The 26,755-nt window shown below is 33.1% G+C and overlaps 4 protein-coding genes across 7 annotated transcripts; 2 read left to right on the top strand and 2 right to left on the bottom strand.

The window, feature by feature from the left end:
* Positions 1–1,100: 1,100 nt before the first annotated feature.
* Positions 1,101–4,233, top strand: LOC112741708 (probable protein phosphatase 2C 34). 4 transcript variants are annotated; one of them, XM_072213858.1, is made up of 6 exons: positions 1,101–1,232; positions 1,775–2,043; positions 2,482–2,793; positions 3,237–3,354; positions 3,438–3,661; positions 3,923–4,233. In XM_072213858.1, exons 1-6 carry the CDS (start codon positions 1,193–1,195, stop codon positions 4,127–4,129), a joined length of 1,170 nt encoding a protein of 389 aa, XP_072069959.1. In that variant the 5' UTR covers positions 1,101–1,192; the 3' UTR covers positions 4,130–4,233. The 4 variants fall into 4 exon arrangements, with proteins under 4 accessions (XP_072069959.1, XP_025646572.1, XP_025646573.1 ...); XM_025790787.3 differs by having other exon boundaries at positions 1,134–1,303; XM_025790788.3 differs by having other exon boundaries at positions 1,199–1,393.
* Positions 4,234–4,690: 457 nt separating this feature from the next.
* On the top strand, positions 4,691–7,290 carry LOC112741707 (uncharacterized). The gene is made up of 8 exons (XM_025790786.2): positions 4,691–5,153; positions 5,222–5,352; positions 5,554–5,631; positions 5,757–5,801; positions 5,909–5,953; positions 6,039–6,090; positions 6,279–6,375; positions 6,922–7,290. The coding sequence occupies exons 1-8, from the start codon at positions 4,841–4,843 to the stop codon at positions 7,085–7,087; spliced, it is 927 nt and encodes a 308-aa protein (XP_025646571.1). The 5' UTR covers positions 4,691–4,840; the 3' UTR covers positions 7,088–7,290.
* Positions 7,291–15,912: 8,622 nt separating this feature from the next.
* LOC112742324 (SAGA-associated factor 29 homolog A-like) lies at positions 15,913–16,746 on the bottom strand. Its single transcript, XM_025791559.1, has one exon. It carries the CDS (start codon positions 16,744–16,746, stop codon positions 15,913–15,915), a length of 834 nt encoding a protein of 277 aa, XP_025647344.1.
* Positions 16,747–20,769: 4,023 nt separating this feature from the next.
* LOC112741706 (uncharacterized) lies at positions 20,770–25,629 on the bottom strand. The gene is made up of 7 exons (XM_025790785.3): positions 24,858–25,629; positions 24,493–24,690; positions 23,192–23,464; positions 22,824–22,926; positions 22,154–22,272; positions 21,887–22,063; positions 20,770–21,742 (listed from the first exon to the last, which is right to left on the bottom strand). The coding sequence occupies exons 1-7, from the start codon at positions 25,155–25,157 to the stop codon at positions 20,999–21,001; spliced, it is 1,914 nt and encodes a 637-aa protein (XP_025646570.1). The 5' UTR covers positions 25,158–25,629; the 3' UTR covers positions 20,770–20,998.
* Positions 25,630–26,755: the final 1,126 nt, after the last annotated feature.

Below are 26,755 nucleotides of genomic sequence, written 5' to 3'. Positions count from 1 at the left end.
TCATTCTACTCGAAATTGTACTTAATCAAAGATTGAAGATCACTTAATTTAAAGCTAACCATTAAAATACAATCTGATATCGTTCACAGATTTTTAATTTAGTCATTACTTTTCTGTCAAGTTGCGCGGTATAGCAAAATATATTTGTTAAATACCGACCTCGTACAAAACGGATTTGTAGAAACTATATATATTTATTTCAAGGAGCTGTAATTGTTTATTCTAATGCAACTTTTTATTTACAATCTCGTTACGTTACTAACAGCATTTCTGCCAACTTCTGCTAATTCTTATTTATAAGTGTGTTTAATGGAAGAGTCTTTGAAGATGTGTCTAATAAAAATGTATTTTTTATGGTTATATTTAATAGAAGTGTCTTTATAGATATATTTTCTGGATATATTTCTTTATATATGTGTTTAAAATATAATAATTAATTATTATTAATAATAAGTTGATAGATAATATGTTGATATTCTATATTTTTCTTTTTATTTATATTATGTTCAAATCACAAGAGTTGGAACTCAAATCACTACGAATAGAATAAACCAGAATTACAGGAATTTATCAATAAGGTGACATTACCATTTATCAGTTGACATGTGCCTTCTTCTAAATCGCGGTTCTTCTACGCATCAAAACACTATGAATTGCGAATTAAATCATCTTAGATATCATCAATAGAAATGGTGATAATCTGTCATTTGTGACAAAGTATGAAGCGGCAATCACGACAAATGTTAAAAAGAGGTAGAATAAACAAACAAATTCACAAGAAAATAAATACTAGTAAAGAGATGAGGTGGTGGAAGGGCAGTGTCCGATTGAAAAGAACAAAAACTTGTATTTTGAGTTATGCTAATAATGGACTTAAGTATTTTGTATAGGTATTATATATCGAAATAATATATAGAAAATATTTATTCTGACATACCATATATTTGATGAAATATCATATTGTTATCTATTCTTCTATCCGAAATATGATATACAATATAACTATGAAACAAACATGTCTACCACTCGACTAAGCTAACGTTGGTTTATACAAATTAAGTTGTGGCAATATTTAATTACTACTTTGGACCCTTAAAGTTGTTAACCTTATGTTAACCATGACGTTTGATCATCTTTATTTTGCCCAAAAAGCCCATGTGTTGTGTACTTTATGATGGCCAAAGCAAATTAAATGGTTGCTATGGTAATACGACGAACCTTACATTCACATTGTAAGTTACAAGAATTAAACGTCACGTCCGTACACCTACTTGTGCTTGCAATTTGGCTTTAATGGGGTGTTGTAAGTAACACATAACTTCACAGAATCATCTCTTAGTTCCTCAAGTTCTGGCATGTGCTAGGAATTGCTTGTGGCCAATTCCAATATCAGGCATATATATAATATAACATACCCTTTTGTTTACTACTTTTGAATGATCAAATTTCATGTCAATTCATTTTTTCATCTTAATTATTACCTCGGTTGAGTTAGGAAGCTATAGCAAATATCATATTCTCAAGGTTCTTTTCTTTTCTAAATGATATGTAACATGCTTATTTTCCTTTATTACACTTGTCATGTCACATATTTATCATGTTCATCTCTTGAATAACAAGTAAACAATTTACATACTCGCTCATCATTCTTATCTTTGTGTAGTAGATGGTTGTTTTTTGAAGCTTCAACTAACTTCTTTTCAATCTTTGCATTTCTAGCTACAACAAGATATATAGAAACATTAATAAGGATCAAATATTTTTGTTTTGGCAGTGTGTCGCAACTTTGACTGGAATGTAGCAGCAGCCATGGTTCTTTTTCCATCTCTTCTCAATGGATTTGCAAGAAAGAAAAGTTGTCCAAACGATGATGACAATGATGAAAGGAAAGCCGTGAAAGCACTCGCGAAGGAAGCAAGGAAGAATGGCTTGTTATTGAGTTCATCAGGAACTGTTAAGTCTTCCAAAGCCAACAACTTTGCCTCAATTTTCACAAAGAAGGGCCAGAAAGGAGTCAATCAAGATCGCCTTATTGTTTGGGAGGTATGAAAACATTCTTAAAGTTGAAATTTTGCCTTTACAAGCATAAATTGGACATAAACTTTTAAGAGGGTGTTTGTGACTTTTGATTTTGGAGGTGAAGTAGGGAAAGGAATGCTTTTTATGTGTAAATTAAAGTCTTGTGACTCTTATGTTCATAACAAGAAAAATAGGATTAGGATTAGGAGAGGTTGTTGCAATTCTCCTTGCTATAGACTGACAGTTCCCCAAGAAAATATTTCTGTAAAGACTTCGACGCTCAAGTTAAGAAGTGCTCGAGGTATTAGGATCAGGAGTGAGTGGTGAATTCTGTCTTGGATCTCATAGTCCATGTCCTTAACAGTTAACACAATTCCAACTTGCAAACGCACCCTAAAGAATTTGATTAGCATGGAACATGACATAATGTTTCTAAATATAATAATTTGTTCCTGTTGCTAGGAATTTGGTTGGCAAGAAGACATGATATTGTGTGGAGTTTTTGATGGACATGGCCCTTGGGGACACTATGTGTCCAAAAGTGTCATGAAACTTGTCCCTGCCTCTTTGCTATGCAATTTGAAGGAAAATCTTGCTGCAACATCTCTTGACCTGAATTACAAGATGGAAGCAGATAGGAGGAACCACCATGAATTTGACATATGGAAGCAAGCATGCATAAAGACTTGTGCTGCTGTTGATCATCATCTAAAGCAGAATACTGGGATTGATTCCTTTCAAAGTGGTACTACAGCTTTGACAGTTATCAAACAGGTTTATCTATCTTCAATTTACTTTCATTTTTTTCATAGTTACAAAACTAAAATGATCAATTTTACCTTATAGATAGGTTAATTTCTGTTTTCTACTAATAATACACTGATTGGTTACATAGTCTAAAATGTGTACACAATCTTGTTGGCCATAACCTGAAAACTTTGTACTCTCTATATCACCTCTACTTTTTATTTCTTTTATAAATTATTATTACTCTTTACATTTTCCAAAACATTTTAATGGTATAAAATTCTTGTGGAGAAAGAATTTGAGTTCCATTGGAACATATAAAAATTCTCCTTTACCTATACACATCATAACAGACCCATCTATATTGATAGTTTAATATTAATGAACATTTGAAAATATATAAATCTTGACAACATAAGTATATCTATGTCATGTCAATGTGCCTGAAGATTGTGTGACTAATGTTTCAGGGTGAAGATCTGATTATATCAAACTTAGGAGATTCAAGGGCAGTATTGGCAACAACTTCAGATGGTGGCACACTAAGTGCCCTTCAGCTTACAACTGACATGAAGCCAAATTTACCAAGTTAGTATGCTACATTCTACACTCTCATACATAATAACATAATAACAAGTGCTTATTATTATTTGGTTTTTTGGTAAATTCAGAGGAGGCAGAGAGGATAATGGAATCAAGAGGGAGGGTGTTTTGTCTAGAAGATGAGCCAGGAGTGTATAGGGTGTGGATGCCAAATGGTAAAACACCAGGACTTGCAATATCAAGAGCGTTGGGTGATTATTGTGTCAAGGATTTTGGACTAATCTCTGTGCCTGAAGTCACTCAAAGGAAGCTAAACTCTAGAGATCAATTTCTCATCTTGGCTAGTGATGGGGTATGCATGCTTGCTTTAATAATTATGCACCTTATTCTATGTCTCTCATCAATCATAAAATGCCTTTTTTTTTAATATATGTCAATATTTTAGTTATTATATTTACATAAAAACATTTTTACATGGAAAAATACTTGATACTACATATACATGTACACATGTCATATCAACTCCCGGTGGTGCTGTGTCTAGACTGTCAACAGAGAGTCAAATTTATATGAAGTGTGTAAGCTGATTAATTGTTTTTGCATAAAATTAAAGGTATGGGATGTAATTTCGAACCAAGAAGCAGTGAAGATAGTTGGTTCAAGTGAAGAGAAAGGAAAAGCTGCCGAGAGATTGGTGAAATGCGCTAAGCATGAATGGAAGAGGAAGCGAAGAGGCATTGCCATTGATGACATCTCAGCTATCTGCCTCTTCTTTCAGCCCCATAATAACTTTCTCACACCACCATCATATAATGTATAGCCATGTTAGCACACACTTTTAATAATAAGTCTCTCAATTTTGAACTGTGTTCTTCTATGTATCATGCTGTCAATGTAATATGAAGCTATTTGTCTCCGATAAAATCACAAGCTTCTCTTATCGTTTTTGCCAGAATATATTTTTATAAGAGTAGTGCTAGGGAGTCAATGGCTTAAACGTACAATGTGTACAATGGGCTAAATCTTTGGTTTATGAATAAAATGAACATCACCTATACTATCCAGAATAACCATCTGAATACTAGGGATAATAAACATCTCATGTTATAAAAACTTAATTTTGGGTTCACCAAGATTCGAACTCTTGACCTTCTGGATCTCAAACTCTAATACCATGTTCAACCACTCATCCCAAAAACATAACCTGACAAGAAAATATAACATTAATAATCATATCTCTAATACTTTCTAAACCTTCATTGTCCACATTGTACGCTTAGGTCATTAGCTCCCTATACTTTCTCTTTTTATAATACTTTTCCTTCCTTTTCTTTCACTTGCCAGCTAGAGAATATAACAAATTGCGTGAAATGACCAATACAAATCATCTGATACTGAATTGACCAAAAACACCCTAACAATATCGCGAAATGACCAATCCATCCACGAGGTATGTGGCATTGCTGCTATAGGCTTTTGACTTTTGTGTTCACTGTGAAATCGTGAACTACAAGCAGCTTTCTCTGCTGCTATGAACGCCACCACCCTCACCCTGCCACTGCCACTCCCACTCCCTCCGCTACTCGCCTCACGCGCGTTCAACCAACGCGCAACCCTCTCCTTCTCCCTCTCACACTTCTCAACTCTTCTTTCTCTTCCAAATTGCAAACCATTTATCGGCCAACTCCCTCCTTCCGCTGCCATGTCCTCCGCCGCCCTCCGTTCACACTCTCCGGCAAGCCAACAACATCCTCTCACCGAACTCAACGACGAGTCGGACTTCGAGTCTCTCGTCTCTCCAGACGGTTACATATCGATCTGCGGATTCGGTTCTCTCCTCTCTGGTACGTCCAATCATCATAACCGTTTGTTGCCTTAACCGTTTTCGTAACCGCTGTATTATGAAATGTAGAGACAAGCGCAAGAAGCACTTTCCCCGATCTGCTCAACTTCCGAGTGGCAAGGCTGAACGGATTCCGTCGCGTGTTCGCTCACGTTGCTCCGGTTTTCTTCGAGCGCGGCATCGCCAAACCAGAAACCATGGTTACTTCTCATCGCTTCTTAACTCGCCTCTTTGTTTTTCCTGAAAATTTAGAACGAAGGAAAAATGTTTGATTTCTTTTTATACTGAAAATGAAAATGCATTATTACTATGTTTTCCATTTGAACGTACATGAAAATTGGTTGCTGCGGTTTGCGTTTGGACTAAATTTGTATTTTCTGTGTTGATGAAAACTTTATTAGGAGATTTCGAGCTTGAGTGTGGAGCCATGTGAAGGAGAAACACTTATTGTGACTGTTTTTGAGATCAGAAAATCCGAGGTATGGTGCTGTGTTAAATTTTTTGTTCCTTAATCATTGAATGTTTTGTTTTGTTTTGTTTTGTTTTGTGTTTGTGCTGTTAACTGAGCAAATGGAGCTAACATTTTATAGGGATGAATTGCCAGATTCCGGATTTTATCAAGAGGGAGGTTGAGTTTCGGTTTCTCTCTGTAAGATTCTGAGCATTGTTGCTATTGATGTCTTGATTGTTCTTGACAATTGGTACTATTTTTCTGAGTAATGTGTCTTGTGATGTTCCTATACTTTGCGTCTTTAGGTTCTTCCAGAAATACTTGATGGCAAACCTTTTGATTTTCCAGCGGTATGTGGCGAAGCATAGAAATGACATTTTGTTGGTTATTTACATTTCAAAGATGATTGTATGATATGCATCGAATTTTTCTCAGGTCCTTTGTACCCGTTACAGCGACGAGGAGTTTCTTCACATTAGATGTAAAGGTGATTCCCTAATTCTCAATAACATTTTCCTTATTGAGGAATTTTGAAACTCTGGAAGGCTGGGTTTTGCTGCTGTTCGATGAATTTGTATGTTAAATCAATTTTTATAGCATACATGAAATGATCTTCTGTATGCTTTTTTTGGTTTCTTTTTCTTCAGTTGTGTATGCTTATGCTGATTCTCGCAGGAAGTAAGGAAGTATACTTTCAGCAATATGGACGATGGAATATCGATAAAATTTGGAGAGATGATGTCTTCCCTTGCCGTGTTTATCTTAGGCACTGGTATGCACTTCCTGGTCCAACTTTATTATTTATAACTCTTTGAAATTAAAGAGGAGATAATGTAAAATCAGCAGCACATGTCTGGTTTTCTGGTGGCTGGTGCTATTGTCTTCTGGTCAAATCATCCTTGTTGAGAGAATCACTGATGTATCCAATTCAAATTTATTTTTAGGTGACAATTCCATGAAATGGATTGCTCATAACAGAAACTTCAAATTCTCTTTCTAATTTGTAGTTTCCTTTTGATTTTGAGTGACCGTTTGATGCATCCCTCTTAAATAGTCGCATACCTTTTCAACTTGTTTTCGAGCTAGGAAAGCATTGCTTCTAGAATCTAGAAAATGAAATTACTACAATTGTTTGGTTACTCTCCCAAGACAATGAGATAAGAACATTAGGACAAAAATGCATTTGTAGACACATCTCTACCATTCCATTTGTCTTTGTCCATTCAGTCCCATAACACTATCAAAACTTTGTTCATTTAAACCCATTCTATTACTACATTCCCCATATTCAAACGGTAATTATGAAATGTTTCTGCAGTGTACTGGCAGCAAAGAATCTTGGTGATACTGCATACGACAACTTTTTAGATCACACTTATCTTGCTGACCGTAAAACAACCATTCGTGAGTATTTGGCAACAACAGGATCTGGCATTATGGAAGAGGAGCCCCCAGAACCCCTCAAGTACCGCTATGGTGGTTGATAATATCCATTTTTACTGCTTAGATATCTCAACCTTAAGGGATGGAAGAAAGATGGACCAAAGAATATGACACTTCTATAGAAAAGCATCACATTATTTAATAAGTCCAATTTTCTTAAGCTTGGAATAGAAAGCTGAAAGCACTGTATTATAAATGATAATTACCGCAGCATGTATGGGAAAATTAACATCATTTGGAGAAATCTGTTTCCTGTGTACTACTGTCTCTCTTCCCTTTTTTATTTAGGATTTTTCACTTGTTTAAAGAAAATAAATTAATGATTATCTGTGTCTCATTTCAAAAATTTAGTATTTGTATTGTGTTATAGGTAAATTTAACATACTATTTTATTTATGTAAATTTTGTTTGTTTGTTTGAGTGTGACGACATAAATTGCAACAACCCAATTAGATTATTAAAATTTCCCAAATCTATAGCCTCTGGGCTTTAAGGGGGGCAACACATGTTATAAATTGCAACCGCTAAGCATAAATTCGAGATGCCATTGCCACCCAAGTCTAGAAGGAAAAAAGCTGATTCAGCAATAGAGTTGCACTACGCTAGGAGTCTGAGGATTTGAAGAAAGAATTTTCTCCAGCCCCATAGATTATGAATACTGCATTATGTTCTAAAAATCTGATTTAGTGAAAAAACGGAAAAAGCTCAAAACTTCTCCGAAAGAATTCTTCTTTCTTCCTTTTTTTTTCCTTTTGGTAATTTTATATTTATAGTGATGGATTTCTAGCTTTGATAAATATTAGGTACGAGACAAATGATGCAGCAAAATATAGAGATGAAAAAAAATTAGAAATTTGTATGAAATAAATTTTTTTTAGAATTACAATTTTTCTCAATCACAAGAAGATTATAATAACATTTTCTCCTACAAAAGGAGAATATATCTCTCTCTAAATATAGGAGAAAATCTCTAAAAAAAACTCTATGTAACTCAATGTTACTATTATTCTTGTTGGATGAATTGATTGAAATGAATTAAGGAAAAACTCAATTTATAAGTGAATCTTTTCAATATGAACCATCCGTCAATTAGAGTTATATAATTTTTCTCTTTTTCAACTATTAAAATTTTATGATTATAAATTAGGATTGTTTATTACCTTTCATTTTATTTAACTATTATTTATTTATTTATTTTTTAAAATTAGCTTTACTAATTTTCACCATCTTTCACTTAAAGCTAATTTTGGTATTAAAAGTCTCATGACTTCATGTTACTCATATACTCAATAGGTCATAGGAGGATCTGCATCATTCAAACTTATCAATGTTGATTGGCTTTATCATGACATTTGCTGGGTTATCTTTAGTATGAATCTTTTGCATATCCACATTTCCTTCTTCTATTACTTTTCGAACAAAGTGATATTATACTCCAATGTGTTTTGTTCTTGAATAAAAGGCAGAATTTCTTGCAATATGTAAGGCATTCTAACTGTCACAATATACGAGAATCTTCTGTTGTTTGTGCTCGAAGTCCTCCATCAACCTGTGGATCCAAATAGCTTTCTTACATGCTTGTGTAGCTGCCATATATTCAACTTCTATAGTTGATAGAGCTACAACAGTCTGTAATTTAGCTAGCCAGTTCACAGCTCCTCTTGCAAGTATGAACACATATCCTGTAGTAGATTTTCGTTTATCAAGATCACTTGCAAAGTCTAAATCGACATATCCACTGACAACGAATTCCAATCCTCCAAAACATAATGCAACATTCGAGGTCCCTTTGATGTATTTCAGGATCTTCTTAACAACATTCAAATGCTCTTTATCCGGATCTGCCATAAATTGACTTACCACCGCAACTGCTTGAGCAATATCTGGCTTTGTACAGATTATGACATACATAAGATTTTCCACTGCTGATGCATACGGTACTCGAGATATTTTCATCCTCTCTACTTCACTACTAAGGCACAAACTTGAGGATAATTTAACATTTATAGAAAGTGGGGTTGAAATTGGCTTACATTCTTGCATGTTGAAGCGTTGCAAGATCTTCCTCAAATAATTCTTTTGCAATAGCTAAATCTTCCTATCCCTTTTGTTTTGATGGATTTGCATCTCTAAAATCTTGTTTGCTGGTCCCAAGTCTTTCATATCAAACTCCCTAGTTAATTGTGCCTTCAATTCTTGGATTTGATCTTTGCTGAGGTCTACCACTAACATGTCATCCATATACAATAGCAGAATGATGAAATCATTATCACCATATATCTTGTAATAGGTACAATTATCTAAATTGTATCCAAGGATAATAATGAAAGAATCAAATCTCTTGCACCAATATCTTAGCACCTGTTTTAGACTGTATAGAGATTTAGTTAACCTGCAAACAAAGTTTTCTTTTCCTTATTCTTCAAAATCTTCTAGTTGGAGCATATATATCTTTTCTTCAAGTTCTTCATAAAAAGTTTTCTTTACATCTAATTGCTCTATATGTAAATCAAATATAGCACACATAGCTAAAACTATTCTGACAGTAGTTAGTCTCACCATTGGAGAAAATATTTCATTGAAGTCAACACTTTCTTTCTGAGCATATTCTTTGACAACCAATCTTGCACGATATCATTCCACCTGATCATTACTATTTTGTTTGATCTTGTAAACCCATTTGTTACCAATGACTTTTTGACCCGCTGGAAGTGTAACAAGTTTCCAGGTATGATTCCTACATAATGCCTCAATTTCTTCTTACATTGTTGTCATCCATGCAGAAGCATCTGAATTGCACATAGCCTCCATAAAAGTTGTTAGCTTTCCATTTCCTATCAGAAGATAATATGCATCATGACTTGTCAAAACATAATTTGAGTGCTATAATGGTGTTTTTCTTTATCGAGTGGATCGACGAACTTCTATGTCATTGCCATCTGCTTCTTGTATTTCGTACTCTGGTTCTACTTCAGAAAAATACCTTTTCTGTATTTCTCATCTATTTGAACAGTGGTTATTTCTTTAATAGTGCTATCATTTTCTTGTTCTCTTCAAAATTCTATTTTCTGCAAATAGTACATCTCTGCTGACAATTACCTTGCGAGCAGTGGGATCCCACAGGCGAAACCCCTTAACTCCGTCAGCATAACGCAAGAATATATATTTTCTAGACTTTGTGTCCAGCTTTGTTCTTTCTTGAAAATTGCACATCACATACACATGACAACCAAATATATGTAAAGAAGAATAATTAAGTGGCTTACCTTGCCACATCTCTATTGGTGTCTTCAATTCAATTGCAGTTAATGGTAACTGATTTATCACATAATAGGCAGTTTTAACAGCTTCTGCCCGAAAAGACTTGGCTAAACCTCTCGTGCTCTTTCTAGGAGAGTCATATTCATTCGTTCTGTTACACTATTTTGCTGAAGCATATATGCAACTGTGAATTGCCATTGACTACCTTCTTGCTTGCAAAATGTTAGAAAGTCACCATCGACATATTCTCCTCCATTATCTGTCCTTAAAAACTTAATCTTCTTTCCAGATTTAAGTTCCATCTTTGCTTTGAACTCTTTAAACATCGCAAACACATCTGACTTCTTCTTGATCGGGTACACCCATCGCTTCCTAGAGTAATCATCAATAAATGATATAAGATATTTTGCTCCTCCTAGGAATATTCCGGTGATTCCCATATATAAGAATAAATCAACTCCAATATGTGCTTACTCCGAGCAGTTGATCTACCAAACGTCAATTTATGTTGCTTGCTTGTAATGCAGTACTTACAAAACGATAAGTTTATCGATTTGAGTCCAGGAATGAGATTATCTCCACAAGAATCTCCAAGTCTTGGTCTAACATGTGGCCCAATTTGCGATGTCATGTCATCATCATTTCTTCTTAGCTTGCTGAAGCAACTGATGCCTTTGCCTCTTACAAAGTATCTCTCATAAGCATGTATAAATTTGCTGCAATCTTTTCTACTTTTATTACCACAAGGGTACATTTAACAACTTTCAAGATCCCACCTTTAATATGGGTCTTGCAACCAAGTTCATCCAGTTGTCCAATCGACAACAAATTTTTTTTCAAGCCTTTTACATGTCTTACCCCTTGAAGTAAATGAATAAAACCATCAAACATTTTTATTTTGACAGTGCCCATTCCAACAATTTCTAAAGCATGATCGTTTTTCATAAATACAGATACTTCCAAGATAGGTTCATATGTACAAAATCAATCACACTGAGGAGTCATGTGCCAGGTTATTCTTGAATCAACAATCTAGACATCAGTGAGCTGTTTGCTACTTTTAGAACTAATTGTTGTTTCACTATACAGGATTTCTCCATCATCAGAGGTACTTGCAACACATCATTGAGAACTTAATCCTTTTACAATCTTCTCTATACTCTTCTTATTCCAACAATCTTTCTTGAAGTGCCATTTCTGATCTTGCCACAAGTGTAGCATTTGAATTGCTTCTTTTCTTGTGGCTTTGATCTGCATTGACTCCCACTAGAACCATGCTCTATTGATTTTCCTCTCTCTCTCTCTCGTCATCAACGGCGCCTCTGCTTACTTTGATCCCTCTAATCTATCTTCTTTATTCTTGTGCCTGGATTCTTCTCCAAGAATCGCAGTAGCCATATCATCAAAGGAAAGATATTCTGTCAAAATATTATTGGTTAAGTTAATGATGAAATGATCATATGAATCTAGTAGATTTTGAAATAGAAGTTCTGTACGTTCATTTTCTGCTATGTTGTAATCCAACGATGAGAGTTGGAAAAATAGCGTATTTAGATTGTTGATGTGATATGTAGCCGATGTAGATTTACTCATTCGAACAGTATAAAGTCTTCTCCCTAAGAATATCTTGTTATGAAATGACTTGACTTTATATAATTTAGTGAGAGTATCCCAAATTTTCTTTGCTCTCCTTTTCTTTGTTACACTTGACAAGACCGAATCATCTGGTGCCAAGTGTAAGTTTGCAACGGCATTATCATTCATCTCCTTTCATTTTTCATCTGTAATCCCAGTGGATCTACCTTCAATTGCTGCACGCAATTGTCTTTCCTTGTAATTGCTTTTATTTTCAATTTTCATAAAAAGAATTATTCTCACTGAATTTCGAAATCTCATACTTTGCTGCCATTTTTTTATATGGTAACTCGCAGTGGAAGAAAAAATTATTATTAGTAACCTTTGGTTTTGATACCACTGTTAGGTACTAGACAAATGACGCCGTAAAAAATATAGAGACGAAAGAAATTAGAAATTTGTATAAAATAACTTTCTTTAAAAATAATAACTTCTCTCTATCACAAAAAGATTACAATAATACTCTCTCTTTATAAAAGGAGAATATACCTCTCTCTAAATATAGAAGAAAATCTCTCAAAAAATTTTTTTTATGTAACTCAATGTTACTATTATTCTTGTTAGATGAATTGATTGAAATGAATTAAAAAAAAACTCAATAAAATAAATTTTTTTAATATGAACCATCTGTCAATTTAAGGTATATAATTATTTTCTTTTTCAACCATTAAAATTCTATAATTATAAATTATAATTGTTTATTATCTTTTATTTTATTTAACTATTATTTATTTTTTATTTTCTAAAATTAGTTTTACTCATTTTTACAATAAATAGAAGACAAGCATATCATTCGATGCTAATCACAAATGCTCCAAAATCAAGGTCATGGGGAGCTTTTACACAAATGCGCCTTTTATTCCTTTGAACATAAATCGAAAGAGCATCCAGAGAGTTATGCTTTTACACAAACTACAATAGCTTCCAAAGCTTTATATAAAATATAAATAATTTAGTCGCTGTGACTTGTGTTGTTTCATACTCAATCAAAAAGTATAAAGTTCGGTCTAATAAATTGTTGATACTTAAGGGTTGGCTAATCGGTGAGGTCATTCGTCAACTTAAATAAATATCGAAAATTTGAATTTTACTTATACATGCAGTAATTTATTGATCAACAATAAATTTTTAAATGGAACTCAAATTCACGATAAATTAGTCATTGATTTGTTAGGTTAAAAAATATTGTGAACAACAAAAAATAAATTGCTAATGCTTATCAATAAATAAAATAGAATCCAAATATTAATTTCTTTTAGCAAGACAGAGAGATAAATATGGGTTATCTCAAAAAACAACGTGATCTCTAAGAATTTAAAAATTTTAAATTGATTTCTGTCGTTACAAATTTTGAAACAACGCAATCTTTCTGTCAAATTTAACGTTAAAGACTAACAAAAAATGTCTGTGAATCGTGAAGTAGAAGAGATATTCGTTATGTCTTGTGCTGACAATTCCAAAATAGATGAAAACTAACACGAGACATAGTGAAAATTTGATAGACCTAATTGTCCCTAATTCGTAAATTCGAAAAGGAAAAATCTAGTGGGTCGGCAGTTTTATTAAAAAATAGCCCGCACTTAATTAGCAAAAACAAAGTGAGTAATTTTAACATATTTTGATGAAATCTCACATCATTAAAATCATCAATGATAGCACAAAATTTACTGGCCCTTAGCACTCCTCATTGAAAAATGCTTCGTAGTCAGAGGCGGAGTTTAGTTCAGACATGGGGCTATGGTCCCCCAAATTTTTATTAAAAAAATTAGTAATATTTTTTTAAAAAATAAAAAATAGTTCAGTTGGCTCAAATATTTTATTTTGACTTAAAATACCAAAGTTTAATCTTCATCTCTTGCTTTTATTACACAATAATTTTTAGTTTTAAACATTCAAAACATGTTGGATTTGGACTGAACTGAGTGTATTTGTATTTCGCAGCTCTCTATTCAATAAGTAACACTCATTCTACCTTTGAGTTCAAATATAAAAAATTAAGTATTTTTTATTTATGTAATTTAATATTATTTTATATTTTACTGTTTATTTAATTTAATTTTTATATGATAAAAAATATTAGAATATTTAATAAGTATTGATATTATTGTATTCGTATAAATTGATAAAAAATTTAATAAATATTATAAATTTTAATATTTGTCATTCTAACTTCTTTTTTACATATTTTACAAGATATATATTCAAATTTTTATATAAAATAATCATAACAAAATCAAAGAATTGATGCATTTTTTAAGAAAAATGCTAATATTTAAGAAGGAGAACATATCACTTTTACAATATTAACACCTGTAAATAGCTCTTCTATTTTAATGAATCACGAAGAAATTGAGATACAACCTTCAAAAGTTTAAAGAGTTGCATCTGATGAATTTGACCTTAATTCTTTGGAACGAAACCCTGGAAAACCGCTTTAAATTTGGCAATATTATCTAAATCAGAAAAATAAAGTTAGACAAACTTATCTTAAATGGTCCATATCAAAAGTATCTTGAAAATTATTCTATCTGCCCCCAAAGTTGTATTTCAAGTTCTGCCCACTGTTCGTAGTGGATTGAATGTTGGTATGAGAACTCTTCTTCTCCAAGTTCACTGCTCTGTTTTCATTCGGTTACTCTTCCGACAATCATTCTTCCCCCAATGGCATCTCCTCCTTTGTCGTCAGAGGCTGCAGCTCCAACTCCAACTCCTTCTCCATCGACGACCACAGCTCAAGCCCTGGGCGACGAGCCCGTAAGCAAGAAGTGAGTTTCCCAACTCGTTTCATCTCTAGTGCAATTTGCTCTTCACTTATGTTTTCAGTGCATTGAAGCGTGAATTGAAGATCAGACAGAAAGAAGAGAGAAAGCGTAAGAAGGAAGAGAAGGCCAAAAAGGTAAATTAGCCTCCTTCATTCCCATTTACTTCTCTGCATTATGTAGTAATAATATGCAATTTTAACTTTATAAATTAATAACTGTAAGCAGCAAAAGCTCAGAATGCTTAAGCTAACAAGCCTACATCAGCTAATGATAAAGATATAGACTCCACTGTAAGTTTCATAATGTTTTTCAATAGTAATTTTATTTTCTGAAATATTCCATATCTTTTTGGGTGCAACAATACCTTGAGAACAGACTCAAGTACCTTGCAGCTCAAAAGACTGAAGGGATTAACCCATACCGCACAAGTTCTCTGTGACCATGTCAATTAGTCAATAGATAGACAAACATGAGTCATTGGAAAAGGGAGAGTATCTTGACGATGTCTCTGCCTATTTGTCTCATACTACCCCACCTAATTCTTAGCATTGTGTTTTATGTGGTTTGTTTTTGTTAATTTATAACTTCTTAGTTTGTTTATTTGAATTCTAGGCCAGGTCATGATTAAACATCTTTCGAGTTCCAAGCTTGTCTTCTATGACTTGCATGGTGGTGGCTTTAATGTCCAGGTTATCGCTGAAGCAAGGTATAAAATAGGAGAAAAGTTTTCATACATTACTCAATCTACTATGACACTGTTTTCAACTTAAGAATTAGGGATAATTAGGTCTTTATTAAATTTTATTGTGTTTCGTGTCAGTCTTTATTTATTTTAGAGTTGTCAATACAAGAGATAACGAATATGTCACCAACTTAACAATCTACGTGAGCATTTTTCGTTAACTTTTAATGTTGAACTCGATAAAAAGATTATGTTGTTCCAAAATTTGCAAGAACAAAAACCGATTTGAAATTTTTAAATTCTCAAAAAATTACGTTGTCCTCGAAATAAAAGTCAAGGATTTGGAGTGGGTGTTTACTCTAAGTGAAAATCACAAATAAAATCTTACACAATTTCTACCTTACATAACAACAATATATACTAAAATGTCATCTTTACATGAGATTTGCCAGTAACAAAACCTGCAATGCAACAGTAACAGTTTCTACTTTATAGACACTAATAACGGCAATAAATTTGCTCGAGTTCATTGGCCGTCTCCCTCAGCAATAAAAGCAACGACTTTGTGGAATGGCACTTTCCTTTTAGGGAGAGTTCCATCTTCATTCTCATCATCATCAAACTCCAACACATAATCATGTTTCTTCCGCTTATTATGGCCCCGCACAACCCTTGCTTTATACAGTGTAGTTGTTCCTGGATACACTGCCAAAACATATGTTCCAGGAGAAAATTCTGGTGCACTAGTTGGATCATTACTGCTAGGAAAAGGAATGATGCTTCTCATGGGAACCTTATATTTCTTCTCACCACTTTCAACTTCTTTAGCATCGTCATTATCAGGCTCCTCATCAACAACTTCAAACTCTTTCGATTCCTCATCGAAACGAACCACTCTCGCAATAATCCACTCTCCTTTTTCAAAGTTTTGTGGCATGACCTTAGCTGCTACCTCCTTCCCCTCTAGGCTCCCTGTTATAGAAGAAGGGTTGGACAAGCTTTTCACTTGTTTCTGTCGTTTCGGTTGTTCCACACGTGCTTTGGCCATTCTTTTCTGCTGTTGCGGCAGCGGCGGCGGCGATGGTTGTTGCAATTCTAGAAGGGCATCCAGTTGGTTTGCCAGCAAGTCACAAATATTTGCTTCGCAGTTGGATAGATTCATAGCCTGAGTGTACCACAATTTAAGGAGTTCTAATGAATTGTCGTTGGGGTTCTCAACTACTTGAGGAGATGTTTTAAGCTTCTTGTTGAGATCGTTGATCTTCAACAAAATCACCTCTTGCTCTTTAATTATCAGATCAAGCTCTTCCGTTTTATCTAACATTGCAGCAATGTTCGGTGATGACATCTCTTCCACCATGTAAAATTAAATTTTCTTAGCTAAAAAAAAAAACAAGAATAAGGAATAGTGTTAGTATTGAAACTAAAAAGACTATTTCTGTATTTTTTTAAAAAAATAAATGAACTCAACACAACAACAAAATAGAGTATAGTTTAAACAAAAAAGTTAAAAACTAACTACAAATAAAACATTTCATAATCAACTTCCAAGTTATCTCCCGTATTACTATGAATAACAAAAGAAGTCTGTTCTTTGCCACTCTTCTCGTTCAAAAAGATTTGCGCACCACACTTTATGTGGACTATTGGACTAAAAAATAAAAAATTATTAGATATTTTTTGGTGTTAATTATAATTTTTACACTGCTATATTAATTAATGATAATATTGAGGAGATAAAAAAAATCAAAATTTATCTTATTTAAAATTCACTAATTGTTATTAAAATTAATAAATAATAAATAAAATAAATTTAAATTATTTTTTATTAATTTTTTTGTTATCAAACATTTCATTAATTCAATGATAAGTCACTAACAGATATTTATAACAGTCACTTTAAAATATATGACATAAATTAATTGGACAAAATAATTTTTTTTATTTTATTCTCAAAATATTTAATAATGGCTGTTAAAAAAATTTTCTCATTCTTAGTCAACATTCAGCTATGAGAGGGGGCAAACTGACCTCAATAACATGTCATTTGTCTCATTGGCCTCGACTAACTATATGTTATTTTAAGCCAATTCGCTGGCTAAAAAATTTTGATATAGAAGCAAAAGTGATATACTTTAACATGATAATTTTTGATATTTTTAAAAATTATGGCCCTCCGATTTATGTTTAAAAAGTTGAAAAAAATTCAGAATACACAAATCGAACCCTTTGTGTTAAAAAATTGAAAAAAATTCAGAATACACAACTCGAACCATGCGAGTTCTTTGGTCATGAAATTTTGCTTCACAAATCGCATGATCCGATTTGCAACTGATAGAATTTGAAATCTAAAACGTAGAATTTGGACTCTCCATTTTTCTTGTTCTAGGTAATTTTTTTTTTACATTTCGAGGAACACAACTTGTAGGATCAAGTTCTGCTTCTTCTAATCCCACAACGAGGTGAAACCCTCCTCCTCCCCATACACGAGTCCAACACTTCCTTTACTTCTATATTCAAATTAAAAAGCGCCAATTCTCTTCTTCCATAAGCGAATTACAACAAAAAGAACAAAAAAATAAATAATCATATATAAATTCTTTTTATTTTGTTTTTGAAAATAATAATTTTTATTAATTTATTTAAGAAAAAAAATCCCTAATTATTTCAAACTGGAAACTCAAGTCACCAAAAAAAAAAAAATAGAAACTCTGAATCTGACGACACGACATCTCCTAAATCAGTATACTTTCAATTACTAGTAGATAAATCCAGTAACTGTATATCATTTATCCACACTTTAAAAGTGTTTTTTCAATTAACTCTCACTTTACAAATATCTCATGTTAAAAGAAATAAATTCAAGAAATAATATTTCACAAAAAAGAAAATTGATCACCAACCGTGGATAAAGGATTGAAACTTGGGTTTTCCTTAAGTTGGGTTTTCCTTAAGTTGGGTTTTCCTTAAGCTAGGACTAATTGATATTTGTGCAGAGCTTTAGAAGCGTAGTCACATATGGAAAATTAAAAAATTTAGGATTATCAGTTTTCTTCTTATGTTCTTCTTTTATAGTAAATTTAAATTGTTTATAAATAAATTTAAATTGCTTATAAGATAGGATTTATTTTAGGATAAACAGAATTTTATTTCTTATTTGAGAATAAGATAAACATTTATCTTTTTAAATTTAATTTGTTACTTGAGAATAAGATAAATTTTATTTTTAAAAATAAAAAATAAAAGTAAAGTTCTCTCCTACCATAGAGTATTATACTACCACCAAAATAAAATTGTGTTTTACTTGCCATTGACATTGAAAAACATGTAATTAAAATTACATGGTAATTTAAAAATTTTCGTTAAATTTTCAAAAAGTCATCGAAAATTTAATGAATGGATGCCTTTTTTCCTCCAACAGAATTGGATAAGTTTATCTAGAGTTATTAAAATGGACTAAATCTATAAGATCAGTTCATTTATTTGTATAAATAGGTGAGATTTGTCTCTAAAATTAAATCCGTTTAGATTTTAGACTAAGAGCTCCTTTAAGAGGTAGGAGAAGCTATTTTTTATTTTTGAATTATGAAAAGTCACAATACTCGTATTTAACACCATTTAAAAAAAATTTTAACTATTCGAAAAGTTAATTCATAACTTTTTTGAAGAAATAGAAATATATGACTTTTCCTTTTCGATAAGTCATTCTATTACTTCCGTAAAAAAATTGACTTTAAAATAAAAAAAATTACTTTCATTCTTGTTTCTACTGTAAATATTGGCCTTCCACTACCATTTTCACGCAAGTTACATCTATTAGAAGCACTGGCCTTCTACCATCATTTTCATTGTAAATATTGACTCTCCACCACCATTTTCAGATAATGTTTCATCTGAACTACCTACTGCATATATTCCTTCCAGGTATTTTTTTTATTGTGAATTAGAATTTTGTTACTATTCACCGCATACAAGAACACGTTATGAGTGAGGTGAAGTAGAAGAACCAGCTTCTAACTAGGGGTGGCAACGGGGCGAATTTTTTCTCTACCCGACCCCCTCCGTCCTACAGTAACCCGCATAGAACCCGCCCCGCTCTTACCCGCGGGTAGTAAAAAGTTGAATCCTAACCCGCCCCGCCTCTATAATTATTAAAATTCAATAAATAAAATTAAATTTCAAAATTTATATAACCATTATCACATACATAACATAAATTAAAGTAAAAATTTAAATATGATACAATATTATTAATCATTTTACTAATTATTTTATATATATTACACATTATATATTAAAATTATATATATTATATATACCGGGGCGGATAGGGGCAGGTATTAACTAAACCCGGACCCGCCCCCGTCCCGCCCAAGAACCCGCCCCGGCAAAAACCCACCCTGAGCGGCTGAGCGGGTAGGGGCGGAGTGGGTACCCGCGAGTTCGGGTGGTGTTGCCATCCTTAGCTATAAGTTTATAACTTTAAAATAAGTACTTATATAACTAAAAATTCAAATACAAAATAACTTATTTATAAGCTGTTATTAATAAAAGTCCTTAAATTGTTCTTTCAAAAGAACTTATTTAAGTTATTTATCCAAATGAGGCCTAAATGGACTAAGTCTGATTAACCCAAAAAAAAAATTAAAGATTAAACGGACTAATCCACAAGCTAAATAGATAGCCTATTTAAATTTTATTTTACATTTTCAAAAATATTAGCATTTTTGGCCAACGATCCAAAAATCTGACCCATTAATTAAAAAAATATTATTTGTTTAATATTTTTTCGCCTAAAAATGATTTTTTTTTGTTAAAATATTTTTTAAAAAATAAAATAAAATAATAAATAGATTAACCCATTTAATCAATCGGACTAACTATAAACAATCCGAATTAAAAAATTATAGTCTAAGAATAAAGCAAGATTAAATGGGTCAATGGACTAACTATAAACAATCCGAATTAAAAAATTATAGTCTAGGAATAAAGCAAGATTAAATGGGTCAATCTATTTAACCCGCAAGTTTAAACAGTCCAAATCTAAATAGACTGGTCTAAATCTAAATAGACTGGTCTAACCTGTTTGACGCCGTCTTTATCATGTAAAACTCATTTTTATAGGTATAAATTTAAATTTTTTTGTTAGTTTTGTACTAAATATTTGTAGATAAAAAAATTACTTTTCCTATCTAAAAATGTCATTTTTTATTAAAAATTTGTCTAATAAGTAATAACATAAATCGTTCAGTTATTTTTAAAATATTCCATTATTGGCAACTATACTCAGTACTCACATTAATTAATTATATAACACACAAACATTTAACAAAAAATTAAAGTTAAATTAGTCTAAAGTCTAAACAATTAAACTAATGATTGATTTTATCTTGGAAAACTAATAATATTTATAAAACGAGGAATCAAATTTAAAAACATTCTACATAATACATACAACTAACCTGAGAAAAAAAAAATTATAAATTGCTTATGTTGTTATGATTTGCAATTTTGCACTATTACTCGATCCGAGATTATCCCAAGACAGCAAAGGGATATTAAAAGAAATCCTACGTAATCTACAGTTACCAATAATTAGCGATGATCAGTTTTCACATTATAACGTCACCAGTGGTATCTTTCTCTAATTCTCGAATTAATAGTTCCATCATCTTCTTATACATTGGCATATAATGATCATTTATCATCGTTCTTGAAAGTCTAAGCTTGCTGTAAAGCTCTCTAGGTGTTTCGAATAAGCCCACATGTTCCTCGACAGGATCATCGGAATTTGATTCAACCGGGGAAGGCATGCAGACAATGTGCATGATCCTCCCCGGGGGATAAAACCGGTGGCTATCAACATTTTCAGATGTTGTGATCGAATTGCTTCCTTCCGCAGCATCAACAAGCTGATTCTCTTCCTCAGTTATCTCTTTCGCTGCCGCGGCCTCTTCTTCCTGAACATCAATGTCGATGGAATTCTCCTGTTTCTGAAGCTCCTTCTCTAGTTCATACCACAACTGGCCTTCTGTTATGTGATCTGCAGTGGAATCAGAAATGTCTTGTTTGGCAGCAAGTAGTTGTTCCTCTTCATCCGTATCATCGTGGCCGGATCCTCCACTTGATGAGGAACTGTGTTCATCCTTAAGGGTTGATTCTGTTACCATCTCTTCGGTCAAAAGAGATTCAGTAGCTGTTTCGGATATCAGAGACGCTTCGCTTAAGTCTTCTGTTTTGCTGTTGGGAGATGAACTAACATTCCGGCGACGCGCACTCATGCAAGACCATGATGATAATGATGAACGAGTTCTGACTACAGCTTCAGCAACACTTTGTGCCCGCTTCATCACAACCTGCAAGAGTAAAATTTTCCATATGATCAAAGTATATAATATGGTCAACGTCATGAGTTCTTAATTTGAAACCATACTATATCCCAAAGAACACCATGCAAGACATGCCATGAATGTCATTGAGAGCAAGGGGTTTGAAGCTACCTGAGTGCCGCTGGTTACTGGCCACAGAATTGCGCCTGCCCCAGCTACCCGCGCCTTTGCGCTAGATATAGACGGTAAGTGAGATCCAAGTGCAGTTGCAGAGCGGTAGACAACATTCAGGACCCTTGTATGTTCAACCTGATCCCGTAAATCATTTATCCATGAGGACGCGGTGACCTGATTAAAACCAACCAGATTAGGAAATGGGGCATGGCGATATCAATGTTTGTTACAGCCTTCTCATATTAGGTGTAAGAGCTAGAATACCTCAGAACGGAGATCATCAATAGATGCAGTCGAGAACGTGGGCACTAAATCAGAACCATTGATGATAGTAGTGATGAAGTTCTTTCCTGATTCTGCTAACTCCCATGTCATACAGGCAGCTGCAAAATTGAAGATTATGAGGAATTAGAAACAGTACCACAATAAGACAGACAAGGTTCCGAGAAAATTCAATGTCACAAGACAAATCCTAAGGCAGAATTGATCAAACACGGCATGTAACCAGAATTATATGAAACCAAGAATTTCAAAACAACCAAATAGTCAAATATCTTTCGATGCAATTTCACTCCTATCTCATCTCCCCTTCAGTACTGAATTGGAAAAAGTAACTTTGATACTGAACTTACATTTTACAATATAATTAGGCCGAAATAAGCATAATTGCCATTAGCAAGAAAACTTGTTACTTTCATCATAAAAAAACTTAGCAATAAATAGAAGCTATATAGATACTACTATATCACATGCCTAACAATATTAACTGATAGTAATCTGTAATCTCATATTAGCACCGAGGGAATTTCAGCTGTATTGGACACAATGAAGACCAAGTGAAGGACTAAATCACTAACTACAAGAACAAAGAAACATATAAATGACAAATATAAAGAAAGCTTCAGATGTAAAGAAAAATAGTACAAATACATGCCTGGAGCAAACGTGACACAAGTGCTTGTAGAGAACTCCTTCTGTTCTCTAAGAATATACGTTAACAGTGCAGCAGTACCACCCCCAAGAGAGTGTCCAACAATCTGTGGAAAAAATGAAAAATAAAAAGGAACAGTTATTAAACAAAATGTATATACAGTTGACAAGTCTCATGAGAAGACAAAAAAATTAACAGTTTTAAAACAGAAAAGGAACTTGTTAAAGAAAATGGAATTTAGAGAAACAAGAAGTGAGAAACAAAACTGAAAAGAAAAGCACAATATTAAAGATTGATTGGTGGCTGGATTTTGGTTTTGTATTTAGAGCCATGGCAACACATATTCTTCCTAAGAGAACATGGAACAATACCTTGACTTTGAAGTCTGGACTTTCACCAAGAGCCTTGAGTAGGGTAGGAGTGCAGAGCTTTGCAATCCAACGAGCAGCAGCAACCATACCGCAGTGTGCATATCCTAAAACTAAGTTGCTTATCCCGCCATCATTTAAAACAGAATGGTGGAATGGGACCACAGCACCGGTTGCAGCTGTCAGCGTGTCTTTTATGCTATGAGTGCCCCGTATCAATAGAAGTAAGCATTTTGACTGTGTATCTCGTATAATTGTAAAAGCAGGCCTCAAAAGCTGCAAAAAAAGATACATAAAATAAATAAATAAACTACCTGAATAATTATCTCACAAGGACTTTATAAGCTTAGAGTATTGCACACACCCCACAAAAAAAAATCCTCTTCTCTTCAACCCCTCCCTGCCTCTTCTTATAACAGACTAGAACATTCTCAGCCAAGTAACCTACAATCCAGAGTTGTCCTAATGCTTATACTGACAGCTCAATGAATGGATGGCATGAAAAGAAAGAGAAAATAAATACTTCCAACAAAACAATAGTATTTGAATGAAGAAAAAGAAAATCTTGTAACAAAACAAAAATTGAGTAGCCTTTTTTAATAAACTCTTTGTCCTTATTGTATGTTAAATATTAAATTAAATTTGTCGGGAAAAAAATCTACGGTTTAATTGGAGACTCAAAGCTCTTCATGATATTAAGGGCACTTACACTTGCACTTGCAATTCCAAATATGAGAGTTGCATAATCTCAAATACCACTAAGAGTCCAAGCACTAAAAAATACTTTTAGCAAGGGAATAACACAATTAAAAATCAAAACTAGGGGTCACTATCTAAATTCCTAAAACGACAGAGTCTCAAAGTTTAGTTCCACTAATTAAACCAAGGCAGGAGGGTCAGGCATGTAAAACCAAAGCTGAAGACAAAGTTGAAATGCCACATGCAAGAGCAATTCATATCACACAAGGATACATCCATACAATAGCATCCGATGCAGTACCCCTGAATAAAAACCTTTTTTCTATTTATTTATTATTGAGACATATCCTTAGTTAATAATAAATAATAGAAATAGTATACATAAATAGACAGATACAAGACAGTGACCCCTGAATTCATCGGAATTTCCTTCTAACGGGTGGTAAGAATGAGACCACAATCTATAAACAAAAATTAGTGGCTGAATATCAGTATGTGTGTGGTATGTCTTAATTTCATCCACCCATCAATCCTCATCCCTCAAAAGAAAGGTAAGATTTTAAGAAAATGGAAGCAGAGAATAAACAAGAACAAAGAAACCATACCCCAGCTTTGGGCATCTGTATGAGCACATCATCAGGGGAGAATCCAGCAGAATCTAAGAACACAGGAAATGGCTTCTTAGAGAAAAGCATGCAAAGTGTCAACAACCGCAACAGCTCATAAAGCTCCACAATGATATCATCCCCTTTCAGTTGCACACACTCACTCCCAGCATAAACACTAGCCACTGGCAAATTACCCTGTAAATTAATTCCCAACCACACCGATTAAAAATTATAATTACCCAAAAGAAAAAGGTTATATAAAAACCGCAATAACAATTACAATACTCGATTTGCGACTAAAAGTTTCAACAAGGGCAATAATAAACCCTAAAAATGAGGGTTTTGAGGGGAAAATTTTACACCTGCTTGCGCATGAAGTAGTTGATGCCGAAGGCCAAGTCGCCGATTGGCCATTTGCCGAGCGTCTCGGAGTAAGTGAACCTCAGCGTCTCCGACAGCGTCACGATCGATTCGAGCAGCGTCGCCGGAGGCTGAGCTGGCCGCCGTGAGATCCTCCTCCGGCGAACCGATCTACCTGACTTCGACGGATCGCCGCCGCCGTCGAGATCCTCCTCCGAATCCTTCCGCCCTAGCCTCCGGCTGAGGACATAGTACAGCATCACCGCCGCTCCGGCTGCCGTCGCCATCGTCCCCGCCGCCATGGAAACCGCCTCAAGAACCGAGTCACGGCGGCAAAAGAACGAATGAAATGCAAGCGGAAGTGAGATTTCCCCGTAAAATTGAAAATTGGGATTTCGAAAAGGAAAGAAAAAGAACGAAACTTTGGGAATTTTGGGTATGAAATCTGAATGCTTTTGCAGAGACCAGAGAGGAACAGAGAATGTGGTGTTTTTTGTTTTTTTGTTTTTCTTTTTTTTACTCTTTCTGTGTAAAGGAAGGTCGGCCACCTGAGAACAGAACTACTTTGGTTTACTGTTTCTGTTTAAATTACCTTAATGGCCTTGGTTGTTTCATATTGTTTGTTAATGAATGGGGGTAGATTGGGGAATAAGAAAAATATTGTTAATTTGGATTTGGAAAAGGAAAGCGGGGATGTGGAAGATAAGGACAATGAGAGTGGATGGTCGAGTGGAGTCCGATCCTAAGAGAATTGAATTATTTTATATTATTGGTGAAAAACGTGAGTTTATATTTTACTATACATAGAATTTTTTTTCTTTTTGTTTTTCTTTTTTGAGACTACTAAAGAAGCAAGATTGTCTTTGTCAAATTGTCAACAGAAATGTTCACTGATCAACAACGTATTCTTATATGTTAACTCGCCTTACTATTACTAAATCAAAAGATATTCAACAAGGTTAGTTATAGAACAAAACTCAATTATTATATCAATTATCTATACATAATATATATTAAAATATAAAAATATAATTTAAAAATTAATTCAACAATACATGTATTTCAATCAGGTTAATTGTATATTAAAATAAATTCCTATATATAAAATAGGGTAAAAAACCTTAATAAGCCAAGTCAAGAATTATGTAATGTAAATACGCCAAAGCGAAAATCGTTTCAGCAATAAGCCAAATCATATTTTTATATAATTCGAACCAGCTTGGTTCGAATTACACACAGTAATTCATGGTATAATTCGAATTATGCTGTTAAAAAATTAATAATTTATTTAAAAAAATTTATTAAAAAAATTAATAATTTAAAAATTAAAAAAATATATATTTTTATTTCATACGTTAAAAAAAGCTAACAAAATATTTAATTACGAGACTTCTTTAAAATATTAATGAGCTATCAATTCGAATTCCATACAATACTTTTCTGTCCATTTTTAATAGTTCATGAATATTTTTTAATAAATTTTTTTAATAAATTTTTTTAAATTATAGTACAAAAAATATTTTATCCTATGCAAAACAATTTAAAAAAAATGGCTTAAAAAATGTTAGGAGTACTATAAAAATTTGTAATGTTATAATAACTTAGGTAAATACATGCATGTACTCAAATTTTAAATAAAATACTCTACATAGTCAATAATAATTTAGAAATGAAAGAAAATATTTTATTCCATACAAAATAATTAAAAAATATATTTTATTCTATACAAAATAATTTTAAAAAATGGCTTAAAAGATATTATGAGTACTATAAAAGTTTGTAATATTCTAGTGATTTAGGTAAATACATGATAAAAATATTTTTTCTTTAATTTCTAAATTATTAGTGACTATGTGGAGTATTTCTTTAATGTCTTAAGTCATTAGGACATTACAAATTT

Source organism: Arachis hypogaea, chromosome 14, assembly GCF_003086295.3.
Source record: "Arachis hypogaea cultivar Tifrunner chromosome 14, arahy.Tifrunner.gnm2.J5K5, whole genome shotgun sequence".
NCBI classification, from domain to species: domain Eukaryota; kingdom Viridiplantae; phylum Streptophyta; class Magnoliopsida; order Fabales; family Fabaceae; genus Arachis; species Arachis hypogaea.
This window is presented reverse-complemented; position numbering and strand designations above follow the sequence as displayed.